This window comes from Micropterus salmoides, unplaced genomic scaffold, assembly GCF_014851395.1.
Source record: "Micropterus salmoides isolate LMB-PRFRI ecotype aquatic unplaced genomic scaffold, ASM1485139v1 Ms_hic_scaffold_10, whole genome shotgun sequence".
NCBI lineage: Eukaryota > Metazoa > Chordata > Actinopteri > Centrarchiformes > Centrarchidae > Micropterus > Micropterus salmoides.
This window is the reverse complement of record NW_024040041.1, coordinates 25,930,453-25,950,707: the sequence shown is the minus strand read 5'-3', so window position 1 is coordinate 25,950,707 and position 20,255 is coordinate 25,930,453. Positions and strand designations below refer to the sequence as shown.

Genomic DNA, 20,255 nt, shown 5'->3' with positions numbered 1-20,255 from the left:
ATAAAACAGGTAAGTGCTAAAAATAAAACACATGGAGAGCATGAAAAAAAATAAATAAATAAGGAAAAGGGCAAGAGTTCAATCAAAAGCTCTCCTAAAAAGGTGGGTTTTAAGGCCACGTTTAAAAGCATCCACAGTCAGTGGTGTCCTCAGGTGGTCAGGGAGAGCATTCCACAGACTTGGAGCAGCTGAGCAGAAAGCCCGATCTCCCATTGTACGGAGCTTTGTCCTGGGAGGTTTCAGGAGATATGCTTAGGCAGATCAGAGGGTACATGTTGAGGTCTGTGGGGTGAGAAGTTCCTTGAGGTAGGGGGGGGCTTCACCATGGATGCACTGGTGGGTAAGGAGGGAGACCTTGTGCTCAATCCTGAGTGAGACTGGAAGCCAGTGGAGTGATTTGAGGATGGGGGTCATGTGGTCATGTTTGCACACCCTCAACAGGATCCTAGCAGCGCTGTTCTGGATGTACTGCAACTTCTGAAGGATTTTCTCAGGGATCACGGTGAGGAGCGCATTACAGTAGTTCAGCCTGGAGGAGAAAAAAGCATGGACAAGCTTTTCCGCATTTGCAGGAGTGAGTGTGGGACGGAGTTTGGCCATGTTCCTGAGTTGGAAGAAGGAGGTCTTGCAGAGATGTGTGAGCCTCAAAGGTCAGATGAGAGTCCATTTTAACACCCAGGTTAGTGGCTAATGTTGAAAGTGGAATATTTTGGCCAGAGAAGGTGATGCTGGTAATGTCAGATGACCAAACCTGGTGCGGATTGCCGACTAAGATGGCTTCAGTCTTGGAGCTGTTTAGCTGCAGAAAGTTTTGCTTCATCCACGCCTTTACCTCGACCAGGCAGGTGGTCAGAGTGGATGATGGCAGGGCAGCAGAGGGGGTTGAGTTTGTCCTGAGGTAGCCATAGCATAGCAGCATAGCAGTGGAATGAAATTCCATGCCAGCTGATGACATGGCCAAGGGGGAGCATGTAGAGAATAAACAGGGTGGGGCTGAGCACTGAATCCAACTGGATTTCCGGCCATGAATTCAATATTCTGCTCTCTGAGGAATTAAAATCCCAGAGCCCAGTTTTAACAGATGAAACAGACAAGTCCCCTAACTAAAATGGTTAATCTGTTAAGGATTTGGAGATACAGTATACCAGACACAAGGTTTGTTGCCACAGGTTGCCATCTACTGGTTGTATCTTGAACGAGAAAACCAAACGGCCGAAGGTTAACATTTTAGCCAAAGATATCCTGAGTATTCTACATTAGTCCTTAAAAATGTTATTTATAAATTTTCAAAACCTGTGATATTGTAGGAAGTTAAATAAGGGTCATATGAGTTCATTCAAGTATTGGCAATGGTGTTTCTAAGTGTTGATCCCATAGTTGTCATGATAGAGTGTTAGCTCTGCTCTGACCTGCAATTGTAATAAATAATGATGAAAATGGTTTTCCTGTTTATCTAATTTGCAAGTTATCGACACATGTAAAAATGTTTGTTGTTTCTATTTATTACCACTGCATTCAGGCTATTACTGGTTGATTTGTAATTTGTTGTAATGGAGGGTCACTTATGTCCATTACAGCCATGTTGCTATGGTTTTGGGTTTTAGTTTAACTATTTCTTTTTGAGAATCTTTCCTCTTGTGTCTTCATACCTTCCACCTTCACAGGTGGCAGGTGATGACAATTTCTGGGTCCACAGCTGGAGAAAGCCTTCAGAGCTCATTATTAGATCTTCTGGAAGCAGAAGCTTTTCAGTCAAGTCTTCTTAGATGGGCTAAGGAGAGAGAGATGCTGTGTATACACAAAACCGTTACATACAATCTTAGATTAAAGCAACATACAGCAGTGCTGGGTTGTAAACAGTCATTTGAAGCATTTTGGACTTCAACCAACAATTATGTTCATCAAACTGTTAATTATTCTGTCTTAAAAACATCTGAAAATGGTAGTTATATAAAGTACAAGACAAGGTGACATCTGGTTTGTTAAACAACACCCAAAGATATTTTATTTACTATGACTTTAAACAGAGAAATGCAGATTGCTGTTTAGGTGAAAATGGGTCCTTCTGTCTGCCTTGTGGTGATGTCACATAGACTCTTTAGGTGTACTTGGCACCCCCTGCAGCCCCTCACCCACTCAACCTCCATTTTCCCATGCGTTCAGACACAGAAATCAGAACAGTTTTGTCACTTCACACACTTTGACCATTTATTGTGAAGTATATAGACGTCCACTGCCCATTCTTAGTATATGTGGACGAAGGAATTTCATTAAATTGCAGAAATTTGTCAACTTTGCGAGGACACCTCCATCTGCTGAATAACAGATTAATTAAAACTTTAAATTAGCTCCTAATTACACATCCATCACAGAGATGATAATTCCTGCATGATTCATCCATGCTGAGGAAAAGAGACTGAGGGCCTCCTGCAGGCACACAAGAGCTGCACATGCTGATAAATGTCCTGTGTTACAAACTTATGAATGTCATTTTGAAAAATGATTTCTTTGGCTTTAATGTGGTTAAATAGCAAATTGAGTCTTTTGAGGAAATTGGCATTGTCTGTAATAAGCTAAAGACTGACTGTTGTACGTGGGGGGCCGGCAGGATGGTCTGTGATGAGGGGAAACCAGATGAGAGGTCTGGATATTTGATTTAACAGGCCGCCGAAGAAGGAAGGCTTTTGTTGCTGTACCTCTACTATGACACACTTATTCACTGCAGAGTGAGTTTTCTGCTCGTACTCTTACTTGTATATTCCTGTCAAATAAAAAGTCCATAATTCAGTTATATGCTCTACTACCAATTCAACTGCCAAACAAATACATCCCTCCCTTCAGTTCCTTTAATAAGTAGTCATGCTTTTTCTACACCAAAGAAGACAGCTATCTCTACTTCCTTGCTTGTCTGGCTTTTCTGATGTCGGATTCTAAGCACAAGAATCCATTGTATTCTGATTCCTATGAACCCACTTTGGTTGGAAGAGCTTTACATTCTAGAAATATGTTAGACTCCCTGTCACCATTTGTTCCATTTTACATTAATGGAAAGTTAAGGCAATAGGTCTGTAGCTAGAACAATCTGAAGGCATTATTATTGCTTGCTTCCACAGTGAAGGTTAAACAATCTTAACATCATGCCCAATGTATTATCTGTCATGTATGCCAATATATTATAACATACCCTATCCTTCCCAAGAGTGGTCTAGTGAGCGCTAATAATTACTCTTCTTAGTTCAAACATATTGAAAGGTTAGCCTTACGAATCTCCCGACATCCCCCTTTTCTCTAGTATTTTGGGATTCTCCATTAAGATTCTGTCTCAACACTGCCTCGCCTCCTCTATTATGTAAACTAAGAGCTTTTTTAAATGATTGTGCCAGGACCCTTTTATATTGGATCAACGCATCCTATGAATGAAGTGTTTTGAGTTCCCTAATGCTTCCTGGCTCTTATGGCTTTACTACAGTTGTTATTCCACCATGAAAGATTCTTGGTCCCTCTAGCTCCTGTACTCTTCAGGATTGTTTCCTCAACAGATTGAATTATCTCATTAACTAGTTTACTGTTAATATGTTTACATCCAACTGGTTCTCCTCCTTCCGAAGTCTCACATCTGTTTGCACTGATTACTTGGATGGCATCCCAGTTAGCATTTCCCGTTTTCCATCTGGGAATTTTCTTTTCCTTCATAATCATCATCATTATAACTTTCTAAGGGAACAGATATGCAAAAATCCACCAATCCAAAATATACACAATGTCAAAAATATGATCAAGGTTATTGATAAGGATCATAAGTACAGGAATGGTTCAAAATTATAATGCAGTAATGGCCCATTAGGCCTATGCCCCATAAATCAATATTGTAATGTTGTAATCCAGGGAGAGACAATAATCCAGAGCAAACGGAGCTGGAGCCACCTCATGACTGCTGTCCATCTCTCGACATGAGGTAGATGAGTTGTAAAGTATGATTGCCAGGAAGAAAGGATTTCCTGTGGTGCCTCGTGGAGGTAACAAGCTTCTGCGTGACCAGGACATCGTGGAGATGGTAAGAGTCATTGTTCAGGATGCTCAGCATTTTACGCAGCTTCCTCCTCTCTGACACCACCACTAAAGAATCAAGCTCCTCCCGTATCTCAAAACCAGCCCTCTTGAAGAGCTTTTTTATTCTACTGGCCTTAATTGCCTGTCCACAAGGGAGCAGTCAACTACAAGCCAACAACAGCAGTGGAGTGCTGAGCATCTTCCTTCAACAGCCATGGAGAGAGAGAGATTACTTTTCATTACCCTTTCTTCAGTTTTTCAGAAACTGAAAAGAGCAATGTGTTTATTCTTTCTGTATGTTACACACATTCAACAGTAATCTACTCCTTTCAGGCTCTTAAGCACTGATTTGTAACAGGCCTATTTTTGAATTGAGGGTCTCTCATGTCCATTTCAAATTATGCATGTGCCACTTTAAGTGACTGTATGTGTTCCATATACCCCATCTATCTTAGTCTGGTTTAAAAGCTTGTGCACAGTGTTTGTGCGCTGATATAATTTGTTGATTATGTGGTTTGGTTGTGTGAGTGCTTATGAGACATGCAGTGTGCTAATAGTAACAGGCATGAGGACGCCAGGCCTCATGCTAAGCAGCAGTGGAATGCACTGCGATCAGCTGTTCCTTAACCACATGACCCCATTACTGCCCCCCCAGTCCCCCATCTTCCATCACACCTCCCTGTGGAGTCATTCACCAGTCACAGCCATCACAAGTAAGGGTGGAAATGTGATGACAGTTTCAGGGTCCACAGCTGGAGAAAGCCTATTACTCAAAGTAATAAATAGATCTCCCGGAACCAGAAGCTATTAAGTCAAGTCTTATCAGATGGGTTAATGAGAGGAAAATGTTGTTAAAAATGCACAAAACTGTCTTAGATTTAAAGTTAAGCCACATACAACAGTCATTGTTTGTAAGCAGTCATTTGAAGGATTTTTAGAGGACTGAAAATGCTGTTTCTCGGCCATCTCTTCTTCTTCACAGTGCCTGGAGTCCAGCATCTCCAAAGGTGCCGGTGTGTAGAACTTTCTCTGTCACTGCACCTGTGCACAAACATTAACGCCACCTGTCGCTGATCGTCAGGAACAGAAAAGGGTAGTTATCAGTTTTTTTCATCTATTAATAGTTCAGTTAAAAAAAAATCTAATTTGTATCATTGTAACTACCTAAAGCACAAGATGACATGTTTGTTTTTCCGAACAAGAGTGACAATAAACGGAGAAATGTAGCAAAAACTCACATTTAAGAAGCTGGATCCAGAGGGATTTTGGATTTTCAGCAGATAAAGTTAGTTGGATAGTAATTTCAGCTATAGGTGAATGTATCCATATTTCACTTTTTTAAGGATTTGTGAAGGTCACATGATATAGATCACATGTTGTTTAGAAGGCCAAATTATGCAGTCCTATCTGCTGCTGCTGTGAGAATGTGTAATAGGCCAGAAAATAGGGCATGTATGTTGCTTAATAGATGAACAGGTGAGATGAATTTACTTTGTTGTTATTGATTTGGGTTTTATGCCACTGTAATTCCTTATGGTTTTGCATTTTTGGTTCTTCCTCAGTAAGCCAGTTTGGTTGACCCCTCTTGTCTTTGTTCTTGTGTGATAAGGAATGATGAGGGAAGATGGCAGTTTGGACATAGGTTATATCTTTTCTAACAACGTACTCATCTCAATGCATCATAACTGACACTTTCAGAGTGTGACCTGTCTTTTCTCATGTTATTTACATTCTTGATGCTTTGATTATTTTAGAAAAACAAATCCAGTCTTAAAGCGCACAAAGTTGCCTTATGAAAAACTATTTCCAAACCTCCAGTTCAGCTTTTCTTGCTCAGCCTCTCGCTAGCTCAAAATCATCAACACATGTACTTTGGATCCTCTTGCATCATCTGTTTTAACTAGTCATTTACACATAGTCAGACTCATACTGAGAGAGAAAAACAATTTGCTGGCTGTGCTGATTCATATCATCTGGAGGTACTGCGGATAACATGTATGTGTCACTTGAGTTCCCTGTGGTCTGCCTACGACAGGTCCCAGCACTTGGCGATTTTTTGCTGCTAGGTCACACAACATTGTTATCAAGTTTTACTTACAAGCAACAGGTCTAAGTCAGGCCACACGTGGAAACAAATGTCTTTTTCTGTTCTGAGAGCTTAACCAAAAATGGAACGGAAAGATAGGAAGTTGAAAATCACAGGAACTGTCAGTTCAGTCTCGTAGGTTGTTGTTTGCACCCTACCTAGGAGCCAGACAGGAAGCTCACATCGTTTGAAAATGTTGAACAGTATACACAAATCTTAGAGGTTGTGGTGGTGGTGATGGAGTAGTGGATGAGATGCCTGCGTATGAGACCCGGGTTCAATTCCCCACTGTGACACATCCACCAATGTCCCTGAGCAAGACACTTAACCCCTAGTTGTTCCAGAGGTGTGCGACCTCTGACATATATAGCAATTGTAAGTCGCTTTGGATAAAAGCATCAGCTAAATGAGTAAATGTTGTGCTTATTAGGCGACAAAATAGAGGTGCCACAAATATCACAGCTGTGTTAAGGTGGGGACGGTAACGCTCACCTGAGTGATTCTCAGAAATATGTCCTATGTAAACATGTGTCCTATGAAAACATGTTGGCCAGAATCAATAATGAAGGTGAAAAAAAGCAGAGGACAGATATGTTGTTTGTGTGACGAATTTGACCATTCTCATCACACATCATCACATGGGCAAAATGAGGAAGCACCCACTTCCTCACATTTGCTATGCCCTTGTTGTCTTAAAAAGACATGCTGTGAGCCATAACCTGTCAGTGTTCATTTGTGGAATCTATTTTATGCTGACTCTTAAAGAGGAAGCATGTCTCAACTGTGGCCTCTTTTATGTGGTGTATGTGTATGTGTGTTCTCAGATTTGATTGGAAAGAAGATGATGGACAATTAGGATAAATACTGACTAATGTACAAATAATTTGCTCATTTTTAATGTACAATATTTATGGTAGCATAGTGCTGGCTAAATGTGTGAGTGGAATGGCAGAGAACAGACTGTTTTTTTATTTATATATTTTTTAAAGAGCAGCCAGCCCCAGAACTGTTTTGAGCTGTAAAGAATGTTTTTTTGTTGTCTCATGTTTTGTTTTGCTTTTTGGAGACTGAAAATAAATGTCTGCCTATTTTGCCAGCACGCCTCCCTGCCAGCATGATGTTTTGTCTTCCTCACATTTCACCATGCTACCCTGGACCTCACCTTACAATGGGCTCTTTAGACGAAGTACTTCGCTCCCCCCTGCAGCCTCTCAACCACTCCACCTCCATTAGTGCATGCCACTGTGAAAGTAAACTAGCATGAACTATCATTTATTCACTTTATATGTGCTTCTGCATACCTTAGTAACAGTTTTCATTTAAATAACTTGAGTCATTGCATGCTGTCAAGCTATGTAAAGCACATTTTTAGAAAACCGTATATCTCTGAGATAGCAGGAGGGGGCTTATGTGAAGTCACAGAGGTGTAGTGATTATATAACAAGGTAAGATAACATGTACTGTATGTAGGAGGTGAAAATGATCAGGTACACATGTTCAAGGTTACAAGTCAGCATATGAATAGATGTTTTCAGCATGGCTTTTCGCAATTGGCTGAGGGTTTGTTTAACTTTGGGCAGAGAATCAATTTTAGTCCTTATTTGCTGGAATGCCATAAATGTGAACCTTCCAATTTCAGGGAGACACTTCCCTCTGTCATCTGTTTAAAGGCATAAGTCTCCTATACTGTACAATATATTTTACCTTAAACCTGTCAGTGTTTTGTATGTGTATTTCATGTGTGCTAAGTGTTTTGCGGACAATTTCGCCTAAAGAGCAAGAGCAGCTGGGGATGATCAGCTGGTAAAGTCATACATGCTGGTGGAAACAATAGAGAGGAGTTTGTTGTGTACAGCAGAACTGCTTGCAAGACTTTATTAACAGTACTCCAACACAACAAACTCCTTACTCTTCCTGCAACAACTGTCACAAGATTTCATAGCGAGACTTCTGTTTCTTGATTAAAATAAAGGGTGTCACCAGAAGTCACTTGTAGGGATCCTTTCCATGATGTTATAACAGTCAGTGGCAAAAAGAAGCACTTTTTATGGACATAATTTTGAAGGGCGCAATTGCCCCAAAGGAATACATCGCAGCCACTTCAGCCAGTTTGTGGCTGCCGGCTGAAGCCATCTACTGCACGGATTCCACAGATTTTGTACCTGCTAGTCATTTTGACAGCAGTCCTGTGTTTAGCCGTGTACACTGTTAAGCTACGTATGTGAAGCTATATTATGCCCAGTTAAGTTACTTTACCAGTCCATGGAAGGAAAAGGGTTGCCTTGGTGCTGCTGTTAGCTGGCGATCAGTCTGTTGTAGCTGGAAAGAATTGTGGTTCCAATGTTGAAAAGTCCTTGCTGTGCAGTGTCTGCTTGCAGAAATGGGGGGAAGTTGGTCGCTCGCAAGTTGGCAGACTTTGTGTTGGAGCTGCTGGCGCTAGTGTTAACTCAGCTTGTTCACAGAGATCTTACGCTGGCTCTCGCATTGCTGCTGTAAGAATCGGTTTGGTTAGGTGTATCTGCTCTGAGTAGATTACATGAAGGAGGACACCTCTGGTCTCAGATCTGAGAGTGGAGCCAATGAGAGTAGAAAAATACAAGGTAAGCTGCAGTTTTGTTAGCTGTCCCCAATTTATGAATCCTACTACGGGGAAGGCGTGACCCGCCCTGCTCTGCCTCTGATTGGTTAGTACTCGTTGCCTTCATTGGTTGGGTTGGTTAGGTTTAGGCATGAGTAGTGAGACTGGTTAGAGATAGGGTAAGAATATCAGGGTAAACCAATCAGAGACAGAGTAGGGCAGGTCCGACATAATCCATAGTGGGATTTGTAAATTCGCTTCCCATGCGATGAAGGTTTAGGGGATGTCCAGTTACAGAAAGTGACTGTTTTATAAGAAAAGTTCATTTTTGGTCGCACAATGAACTAATTCACCTGTGAAGCCCAGTGGACCCAACAAAAGTGAGATTGGTCTTATTTCTGATCCATTCATTATTCTTTATTATTAAATTTGTCTAATTAGTCACACAATTGTAATGACAAAACCTTGGTTTTCAAAGCAGGAAGTAGATGTGATTCTTTTTATTATTATAAATTGTAATTATAATAAGATTTGTATACATTTTTTGTTATTTATGTATTTTTTTGCATTTTTTATTCATTCATCCATGCATTGGCGTCATTGGGCATCACCATTCAGCAGCCTGATTTTGTTGAATCTGGGAATATAAGACCCCCAAAAAAGGCTAGCCTTTTGAAAAACAGCTTGGCATTGACCACAAACCATGTTCATGTGAGCACCCATATGTTGTGTATACACTACCATTGCTAGGGGAGCAATACCAGAGGCAAAGCAATCAGTCCGAACTGGAAATTGCAAAATTTAGCAGAAATTTGTCTACTTTGCGCTGGCATTTCCCTCTGCTGAATAACAGAGTAATCACATAAAGTTAGCTCATAATTACACAAGCATCCATCACTGAGATGATAATTCCTGCATGATTCATCCATGCTGAGGAAAAGAGACTGAGGGCCTCCTGCAGGAAGACAAGAGCTGCACAATGCTGATAAATCTCCCGTGCTACAAGATTATGAATGTCATCTTGAAAAATCACTTCTTTGGCTTTAATGAGGTTAAATAACAAATTGAGTCTCTCGATGAAATTGGCATTGTCTGTAATAAGCTAATGACTGACTGTTGTATGTGGGAGGCAGCAGATGGCCTGTGATGAGGGGAAACCAGATGAGAGGTCTGGATATTTGATTTAACAGGCCGCTGAAGAAGCAAAGTGTTTGTTGCTGTAACTCACTACAATTATTCTGGGACAGTGGCTTCCTTTTTCTTTCACACAGCCTTGTTATTTTCATGGTGTGTCCATGCAGGAGAAACCCATTTTTCCCCAACATTTCCACATTTTCATGATGCATGTATGTGTGATTTCTCCCAGAGGCCTGGCTTTCAGGGTAGGGTATATCCAGGAAATGGCAGTGCAAAAGGAAATAGTGATGTATCGTTTGTTTCCACTCCAGGTAGAGATTTTTTGAAGATGCATGGACTGAAGGGCTGAATTTGACATTAAACATTGAAATAATCCTTCAGAAAATATCCCAAACTGAGAGGGTAAAGTCATTTTGGACAGGGGTTTTGCATACTATGACACCGGTACCATTGTTAACACATAGTACACATCCCTAATAAGAGGCTTAGCTGCTCACTTTAGTCACCAGATCTGCTCATAAGTCAAGGAACCATTGCATAAATGATAAGCAGGTGTAAGCTGTAGCTAAAAGCGTAAGCTGTAGCTAAAAGCTAAGTGTAGCTTTTACTTTCCCTAAACAACTCTCTGTCTCTGTTGGTACTGTGGTGTCCGAACGATAATGCTGCGATGATGTGTTGAGAAGAAATCCGCTTGACACTGTTCTTGATTATCAAAGTTTATTACATCAAAGAATTCAGCATCAATTACAAGCTCTGCAGCAGCTTGGAGAGTGACCCAGCCCGATGACCACTCTGTCTCTCTGTACATCGAACACAGCTTATATAGGACATGTTTAGGTCTCTGCTAAAAACCATATAAGGGCACAGTGCTGTAAAATAAGTGTAACCATCTATTAGACACCACAGAAGGGTACAGTCCCTTCATACACACTAATCTCTTTATACACACTAATCTCTTTATACCTAATTTCTACTTCCCCTAACACTGCACCCATCAATCAATACTTCCCCATAAGGGTTCACTGTCCCTCTCACCAGCTGCAGAGCATTATGTTAAACTGTAATGGCCGGATACACGTAATGGCCAGATGCACATATGTTGTACACCACAGTACTATTAGCCTGATTTTATTAGTTGCACATCTTTGTTGATTATGTCCCCATCTTCTCTCTGGTCACATCAAAACGGCCTCAAACAACCCCAAAAGGTTTCCTGCAAACCCTGATGTGTGCCAAAAAAAACCCAACAACTTGTGTGTTGAGTGGTGAGGTTGCTGTGGCACAACTCGGCTTACTCAGCATGTAGTTACGGGGCATAATTGCTTTATTGCTAGGAGCTCAGTCTGGAATTTTCCACTGAAAACCCAAATAATCTTAAGGGATAAATGCGGGAGAACTGGGTGTGGCCATCTGTTTGTGAAATGTATCCCGCATCCGCAACATATTTCCTATAATCCCCTTTAGCTTTACACCCTTGATTTTATTCCCCTTCCATCCCACAGCTGGCAACGCAGGGCTCCCAAATGAAAGCCAAACGACAGATGAGTTATGGCTCTTCTGGGCAACAACTCCCCACCTCTCTGTGCGTTTTGTCTCTCTGTCTGGCTCCCTCTGACTTTCTGCTTCTCTCATTTATCCTGTTGATCCAGCCAGCAGTTCTGCCATGTTAGAGGAAGGTTCCCATCTCAGCCGAGTGGAGACTTCCCTTCCTCGGGCCCCAACCCCCAATCCCCAACTCCCTCCCGCCCCTCAAAATCAGAAACACTCACTTGTATTGTAAAGGGAGCCGGCACAGCTGGCAAAGTGTGATGTTTAAATTGAAGGTGAAATAAAATGTGTGTGTGTGTGTGTTGGTAAGAGTTTGAGGGGTATTAGAAGTCACTCTGATTGGAAGGGAAGCCTCAGCCCCTCGCCTGCTCTGCCCCTCACTGGTTTTGAAAGTGTTTCCTCACACACACACACACACACACACACACACACACACACACACAAGTCAAGAGGCAACAAAAAAGACTGTGGGCTAATTCAGTCCTGGGCACTCATGTTACTGCCTTTTTGTGCAAAGGGGAGAGGGGCTTAAGGGGTGTGGGCGTGGATAGCTAAAGGAAGGGAGGGGAAAAGCAAAGAGGGCAGGCTGGGGCTCAGGGATTGGGGCGGAGTAAAGAAAGGACTGGCTTTGAGACTGCAGTGGAAAGTAGGATTTAGAGTTTGCCTGCGTGAACACATGAGAAAAAGAGGAAAGAGAATGGGTGAATCAAAGAAACATGACAAGGATTAAAGTAAAGTAGGACGTGGAGCAACAGACCATCGGGTTTGTCTCAGCTGTCCTGGGCACAAACGGGAAGAGAGGAAAGACAAGGTAGAGGTACACAGAGGACAGAGGGCTTGCCTGAACAAGAGGCATAAAAAGAAAGCATCTAACTGAGGAGGCGTTCTCTCATTCACCCGAAGAGGAAGGAGGAGACCAACACCGAGTCAAATCAGACAGGAAGAGCACGCCAGTGCAGGAGGAGGGGGGGTTAAGTTTAAAGAAAATACAAGAAAGAGAAGCGAAAGATTAACGGTGTGGAGAGAGAGGTAGAGCGAGTGTGTGTGTGTGCGTGTGTGTGTGTGTGTGTGTGTGTGTGTGTGTGTGTGTGTGTGGCTCAGCCGGGGAGAACGAGCCGAGGGGGGAATCTGTAAACAGAGGGAGCGTGACAGAGAGCAGATAACGGGTGAGTGTTGAGCAACGTGAAGCGGGACAGAGAGAGACAGAAGGTGAGGGGGCTAGCGGGATTAGTTAGAAGGAGGGGAGAGGTATGAGGGGACTCTTGAAGTCACTCTTCTCTTTGGTGATCACTCTCCTCTGCGTGGGGAGCCTGCTGACTATCTGGAGCCTGCACGACGACAAGTAAGTGTGTAAGCACCTTTCTGGACCACCTATAGAAAACACGTGCGCGAGCGCACACACACACACACCAGTTGGGAAGGTCTACAAGAAGACAAAAGAGTGGTAGCTTTTAAGATGCTCCTATAGCAGTTGATGATAGTTTATGGGGGAAGATGCATTTTAAGTGTTTCCCCCCTGCACACTTTGTCAGTCTTTCCCACTTAACTCTTATCAGCCGGCAGCCATGACTCTTCGCAGGATAAGCAGGGGGCCCAGTGTGCCAATAACTTTCTCAGTTCCGGTCTTGATATGTAATAGAAAAAGAATGTTGAACTAAATAAAATAAGAAACAAGAACTAAACTGATTATACCGATGTATCAAAATTTAATCTGTGCAGCTGTTCTTATCCAGTCAACTCCTTCCAACTTAAGCTTTATGAGCAAAGTTGGAGTGCAAAAGAAAGGAGGTGGAGTTGACATTTTGTTTAATGACTCCCAATGCAAGAAGATGTGACTCTTCAGTTGAATTCCTCTTCATAAGCTATATTTCTAAATATCTACAGGCCACCTAAATGCTGTGCAAACTTTTTGGATGACTTTACTGAACTGCTGTCTATGGTCTGTCCTGACATTGACCGTGTAGTTTTTTGATGGAGATTTTAACATCCATGTTAACAACCCCCAGGACTGAGAGACTAAAGAACTGTGTTGTGTTCTTGGACTGACAGTGAGGAGCCCACACACAATAAGAGGCACACTCTGGGCATCTCCAAGAGTCTGAACATTTCTGTCACGGGTTGACAGATGTTCTATTAGATCATTCCTGTGTTTTCTTTGAGCGTGCTTTCTCTGTGCACATAAATGTTCAGAGGTAGACCTAAAGGACATATCCATGAAAACACCAGGGAAATATTTATTCAGGCTCATCTCTCCCCACCTGCCATATCTTGGGTCTCAGTTAAGAAGATTGTAGATAAACTCTTAAAAATCCATATGTTACTGATGCCACTGCACCCTCTTAAGGGAAGGTGGTACCTGATAAGAAAAGTGAAAGTGAGAAATCCAAAGCAGTCCTTCTTCTTTGACACCTGTTGCTACGGTCAACAGGCTACCAAGCAATCATGTGTCAGTATCCTCTGTCTACCGGTGCCTGCAATTAAAATGCTTCCTTCTTCACTGACAAAATTCAGAAAATTATACAGTGTACAGCTACAGGGTATGTGTTGTCCCTGTGTCCACTTAAAATAAATTATTTTTTAATTGTTGTTCATTGTGGAAGCTTATAAACAGGAAGAATCATATCTGCATCTAAGTAGCAAAGGTCTCTCTCTTTCTCTGCCTTTGAGTTTGTACAGTGGTTGTTCATTGATGTTGTGTGACGCTCACTCATTGAATGGGATATTCCTGAATGCATAACTTTGTTTGATCACTCTGTTTGCTTTAGTGTTTATTTGTGTTTAATCCCCATTCATGCATCAATGTTGAACTACATAGTTGATTGCATAAAAGCATTCACTTCATTAGATGCTGACATAATTAAGATTACTTTATGCAATGAACATGAGCATGGAAACAAACGATACAGAACATTTAAGATGATTTTCTTCTCAACTGATGTATACAACGTTTCTCTCTGGCTTCTGCATTTTACTCACATGTTCCATTTCTCTCTCATTTGCTCCACAGCAATGTGCTACCTCACAAACCACCTCCTCAAAAGAAAACTGCACCTCAGCCCTCTGACCTCTGCAAAGGCTGCAAGTGAGAGCAAACACATTCACTGCTTGTCCTTACGTGACCTTTTTGTTTACGCTTTCATCAGATCCAGTCATGACACCATTACAGGGATTACATACTTGACTGTGTATTTGGATATTTGTCCATGTGTGCGTGTCACAGGGAGATCATCGACAAAGTAAAAGAGCGTTACTCTCAAACCTGGAAGAAGCAGGAGGACAATTATAAAAAATTCAGGTAAAAAAGACAAAATCCTTGTCAAAGTTTTTGCCAGAATTACAAATAATTGTCTCTGCACTCTCAGATAGGATGTATTCCCATCGTCCATAGTTGCCGTGACAGAAATGTCCAAATAGACAAGTATTGTTTGTACGTTGTTACAGTCCGGGGATGTACAATGAGTATTAAAAGGTAGTTCAAATAGATTGTATGACAAGCAAAACTCAAGAGGGGTACATAAATCAACATACACTACTAAGTTGCAGCTGAGTCCATTTGCTTTCTGATCAGATTAAAAAGGGACCCCAAATCCTAAAGGTTCAATGTTTAATATATGGCCAGAATTTTAATTAATTAATTTTTTTAAATGAACACTCATCATCGACATAATGTGAAGAAGTAACAGTTCTGATGTTATGTCACAGACATCTATATATTGTGATGCAGAGATATCTTCTAAAGTTATTAGCTAGTCCTGGTCAGTCTCGTAATACCACTTTGTACCTCAAGAGGCTTAAGTCCGATATTATAGCTCAGTGCTCAGTTTCACTTCTTACAGATTGCGCCTTTAACAAATTTACATTATGAGTCAGATGAGGAAAACCTATGTATGCCATGTCATTGAGACACTTCTTAAAACAAGGAGAGGAGGCAGATTTCCATTCTCGCAAAATAAACCTTTTTGTTATAATCATCAAAACAAAGCCTGCCTGCTCATCTTGTATATTAAACAAAGGAGCTGTATGCGACATCCAATGCCACTAAAGCACTAGAGCACCAGCATCTCAGACAAAAACAAATGCGCGCTACAGCCCACCAGACTCCATTGAGAAAAACAGACATTGTACCTCGCAGATCATCATAAACACACTTCAATCAAATGGGAAAGAAAGAACATACAACTGTTTATAACAAATTAGTGTTTCCATTGTACAGTAATCACCAACTAGCTAGTTGACCCTTAATTCTCTGAACTCTGCTGCCTGTCCTGACCCGGCAGCTATTAAACTGGCTGCGATGTAATTGTTGGGGACAAATGCACCCGTCAACGCAGCATACGTCCACAAAATGTCCAACATGACGACATTATAGAAAGGATCCCTGTAGAGAGCAACCTTTTTGTTAAACAGACGGATCCTTTTTGTTTATTATATATAATATAAAATCTTTGTTAGATATGTTAGATGATAAAAGAACCTGCTTTTATATTGCTCTCTTTCAAGCCAACATTTTCACAGCAATGGACTCACGTGCACGGCCAGACTGACTACCAAAACAAAGAACAGAGAAGCTCGGATGACAGCACACACAGATGCCGTTACTCCACTTCCCATCTTCAGGCTAGCAAATAGTTGTGTGATGCTTTATTAATGTTTATAATCTCATATAGAGAAACTTTAACAGAGTTCTTGGGGTTCCCCAGATCTCAGCTGAGCAGCAAGTGCAATGGTTTTGAAAAGGCAATCATTACCCAGGCCAACATTCCAGTGGGATCAAAGGTTGTGTACGACGGGGAAAAGAAAAGGACCCTCCAGGTGACCCCAGAGATTTTCAGCACCTTTGCAAAGGTATGATGTTTGTGAATATTAACACAACATATGTTGCTTGTTGGATGATAATTTCATTGCTTTGCATGTTCTGCCATAAGTCATGTGTCTCCTCACACATGGGCACTGTGATACACAAAAAACCCTAGGGGGCGCCCAGATTTGACCTCTACCACTGAGCTATACCCCTTCTGCATGTTATCTGTTATCATACAGTATTATGTGACAATATCATTATGTTCAAAATATACACCACATTCTACCAGGTAAAATTATGAATTAATGAAGGTAGTTTAATAATTTATACAATTGTGCAAATAAGCACTATTTCTTCCTCCTAATGAAACGAGAAAAGAGTTTCAATCTTGACTTTGACCTCAGCTATGTACATGCCTCTATTTCACACATTAGGGAGAGCAAGCAGCAAAGCAGCATGAAAGCTCAATAAAACAAAAGTAAACAGTAAAAATTGTGACTACCATACACACAATACATAGTACAACAAAACAGCCATGTGATAAAAGGAAATTAAGCTATTTGTTCAAAGCACTGGATACATTGAAATGTATACCAGATGCTGATGTTATTCCAATTTACCCTGAGGGGGACATAAATGTCTGTACCAAATGTCATGGTAATTTATCCAATTGTTGTTGAGACATTTCACTCAAAACCTCAAATGTCAACCTCATATTGGCGCCAGATAAAAGGTCAGGGGATCTCCAAAGTTGTAGTATTCAGCATATGGGAATCATGCATGTCTGTACAAAGTTTGTGCCAGTATATAAAGTACATGTTGAGATATTTCACAGAATAAGTTTAAACTTTGACCTGCTGGTGGCGCTAGATGAAAAGACAGGGCATCATTAAGATTCATCATCTGTGAACCATGAACAAATGGCCACAGCAATCTATTTAATGATTGTAAAGACATCTCAACTCTTTAAACATTAATCTGGTAAAGTAGAAGTGAGTCTTTTTTTAAACATTCATCTCAGGAAGACCTCATCACACCCCTTACATTTCACAAGACACTTTCATGAGTGTTGTGCAAATTGTAACAGGAGGCGTTATCTTTGTTCTGTTATCTTTGAATGACCTGCAATAACTTTGGTCTAACTGTTGTTAAATGATGTAATAACTGAGGCAAAATTATGTGCAATATAGTATACTGCGCTGTAGCATTTTAAGGAACTTAGTATTTATTATGTAGCTTTTAAAAAAGAAATCATAACTGAGGGTGAATGAGTGTGTGCGCATGTATGTACAGTGTTTCTTTTATTTTAGGAGTTGCACAGCAAATCTCGTTGTATTATTGGTGCAATTTTTTGTGATTCTGCTTCTGAAATCTTATTTCAGGAATCTTTCAGGAGTGTGTTCGAATTAAGTCCCACAGTCTCTGAAGTCTGCATTTCTAGACCAAATATGTCAGGGTTTGCAGAATGTGGCAGAGAAATGCAATAATCTTTTGCCTTTAGATGGCACAACTGGTGTATCATTAATCATAGTAACAATTATTTATTTGACTTTGATCCCACCATGTCAATAAAAAAACATAAAAATGTTGGTGACAAGACTGTTATTCACACACTGTATATTATTATCACTATTAATAATTTTTTGTAATGCATTTTCTGTTTGTGTTGATTCCAGGAGCATCCTTTCCCAAATAAAACTTGGGATACGTGTGCTGTTGTCGGGAACGGAGGGATTCTGACTGACAGTGGCTGTGGGAAGATGATCGATTCAGCTCAATTTGTTATCAGGTGAGAAAGATGTCCAAAGTTAACCAACAGAATTAAACTCATCTCTGTTGAAATTCTATATAACGGTGTTTATCTCATCCTTGTTACATCTTCAGGTGCAACCTTCCTCCTTTGGAAAACGGCTATGAGAAACATGTGGGCATCAAGACTGACCTTGTGACAGCAAACCCAAGCATACTCCTAGAGAAGTGAGCAAGAGCATGAATATCACGGCAGTGTCGCTTTAAAATGTTCCTTTGTCTTGTTGCTTCACATGTATTTTTTATTTTCAGGTATGGGGCACTAAATGGGCGTCGCCGTCCATTTGTGGAGAGTCTGCGTAGCTACGGCAACTCCCTGCTGCTCCTTCCCGCCTTCTCCTTCGGACACAACACACCTGTGTGCTTGCGGGCTGTCTACACCATTGAGGACTTTAAAAGCCCCACCCGGCCCATTTTCTTCAACCCCAGCTACATCCAGAGTCTGGCCCTCTTCTGGCGCTCCCAAGGTCTGCGAGCAGTGCGGCTCAGCACCGGCATAATCATGGCTAGCCTTGCGCTGGAACGCTGTGACAATGTACATCTGTACGGGTTCTGGCCGTTCAGTAATCACCCACATGGACTCCATGCCCTGACTAACCACTACTACGATGATAGACAAGCTAAAACGAAATTCCACGCCATGCCGGCTGAGTTTGACCTCTTGTTGCGGCTGCACAGTCAGGGGGTGCTCAAGCTTCACCTGGGAGATTGTCGACCAGGTGAAAAGTAGTTCCCAGACCCAGGGTCAGCTAACAGTATAGTAGCAAAGTTCCTTCTTGGTAGCTTCACAATGAAGCCAGTCACACATGAAGTCTGTTTTTACTGATGACCCAGATTAAGTGTGTCCAAGCATGGCAAATGACTGGACGTACAGTGAATGCGGTGTTGGCCCATCAACAAACAAGACATTTGCACTGAAATCAAAATGGAATAATCATAAGACTGTAAACAAACTGCAAACAGTCTTGTGTGTTCAGACTGCATTCACACTGGTGAAGCCAAAATTTGCTTTGCTTTTGGTCTGGAACTGTATTTATTACCGCAAATGTTCCAGCTGGAGGGAGTTATTTTGATTTAAATGGGAATTCCTTTGTGAGGCCTTTGTGAGGCCTTTGTGAGGGTCTATAGTGCCTTATGTTAACCATGTACTAATGAACGTTATATAACTGAATGTATTTTGAAGAAAATCAAATACCTCTTTTTCCATGAAGATTGTCTGTCTGATTCTGGCTAAAACACATTTTAATGACAGCAGCACACTGAATGGGAAGAATCTTTTGACATTTTAATTAAAAGCACATCAGAAATTGAACGGCTGAAAAATAATATGTTGAAAGTATAGTTTTGTTGAGTGGAAATGAATGATACTGACTAATACTCACTAGTTATAATGCTGGTTGCAGAAGAGAATTTCTGCTCTCGTTCTCACTGCTGGATGTGAAACAGACATGAGTTAAACCTTCTCAATGACAAGATCTCATGTCCCAGAAGAGTTAACTACAAACTATCATGGCTGCCCTGAGTTTGCTGTGGTTCTCACAGGACCCTATTAAGTGAGGCTCAGAGCCAAGAACTAAACAGAGACACGCCAGAAAGAAACCGGAATAATAAAAGCAGTAAACACAGGCGGTGCGTCCTCACAAAGGTTACTATGGTGAGCCTGTGTTGCAATGTGCTACCCAAATCACAACGGTTTCCAGAGATGGATAGGTGCTATTGTCTAAATGGCAACATACACATATTGGCACGATGTTGGTTATGAAACGAGTACTTTTAGAGTTGAAGGAAATGCTAAATCAATGCAGATTTAACTAACTCCAGTGTAAGGTGTTGAGGAATAGACTACGTGTCTTCCGTTTCCCATTTTTTTAGGGGTATTGAAAATTGTGCACTTTGGGTGAAAATTGCAGCCTTTGGGTGAGCTTTCTTTGGAGTCATTTATATTCAACTGTAGTGGGCCTTGTGCAAATGGAAGTATTGCCTTTTAATACTTAGTAAGTCTTAACAGTGATTTTCGTTACACAGAGAAATAATGTAAGTAAGTAATGGATAAGCTGTAGATGACCAAACCTGAGAACTCTGTGTGAGCCAACTTTATAATCATCTGAATGTTTCGATTTTTTTCACTGTTTTGATTTTTTTTCATGAACAGCATGAGGTGAGAGGGAAAACGATGTTAAAGTGAATCAGTGAATAAATATTCAGAAAAAGTTATTTGTATGTATTCATTAGCTGTAGTGGAATTC

General features: G+C 41.1%; 1 protein-coding gene across 1 annotated transcript; it reads left to right on the top strand.

Annotated features, from left to right (window-relative positions):
* Nucleotides 1-12,011: 12,011 nt before the first annotated feature.
* LOC119893010 (alpha-2,8-sialyltransferase 8F-like) lies at nucleotides 12,012-19,113 on the top strand. Its single transcript, XM_038704930.1, has 8 exons — nucleotides 12,012-12,741; nucleotides 14,407-14,481; nucleotides 14,620-14,694; nucleotides 16,100-16,244; nucleotides 17,877-17,989; nucleotides 18,085-18,177; nucleotides 18,262-18,772; nucleotides 18,889-19,113. Exons 1-7 carry the CDS (start codon nucleotides 12,650-12,652, stop codon nucleotides 18,737-18,739), a joined length of 1,071 nt encoding a protein of 356 aa, XP_038560858.1. The 5' UTR covers nucleotides 12,012-12,649; the 3' UTR covers nucleotides 18,740-18,772; nucleotides 18,889-19,113.
* Nucleotides 19,114-20,255: the final 1,142 nt, after the last annotated feature.

Coding starts and splice junctions, on each gene's coding strand:
- LOC119893010 (XM_038704930.1), top strand. CDS start 12,650: ATGAGGGGACTCTTGAAGTCACTCTTCTCTTTGGTGATCACTCTCCTC. Junction 14,482..14,619: donor GACCTCTGCAAAGGCTGCAA/GTGAGAGCAAAC, acceptor TGCGTGTCACAG/GGAGATCATCGACAAAGTAA. Junction 17,990..18,084: donor TCAGCTCAATTTGTTATCAG/GTGAGAAAGATG, acceptor TTACATCTTCAG/GTGCAACCTTCCTCCTTTGG.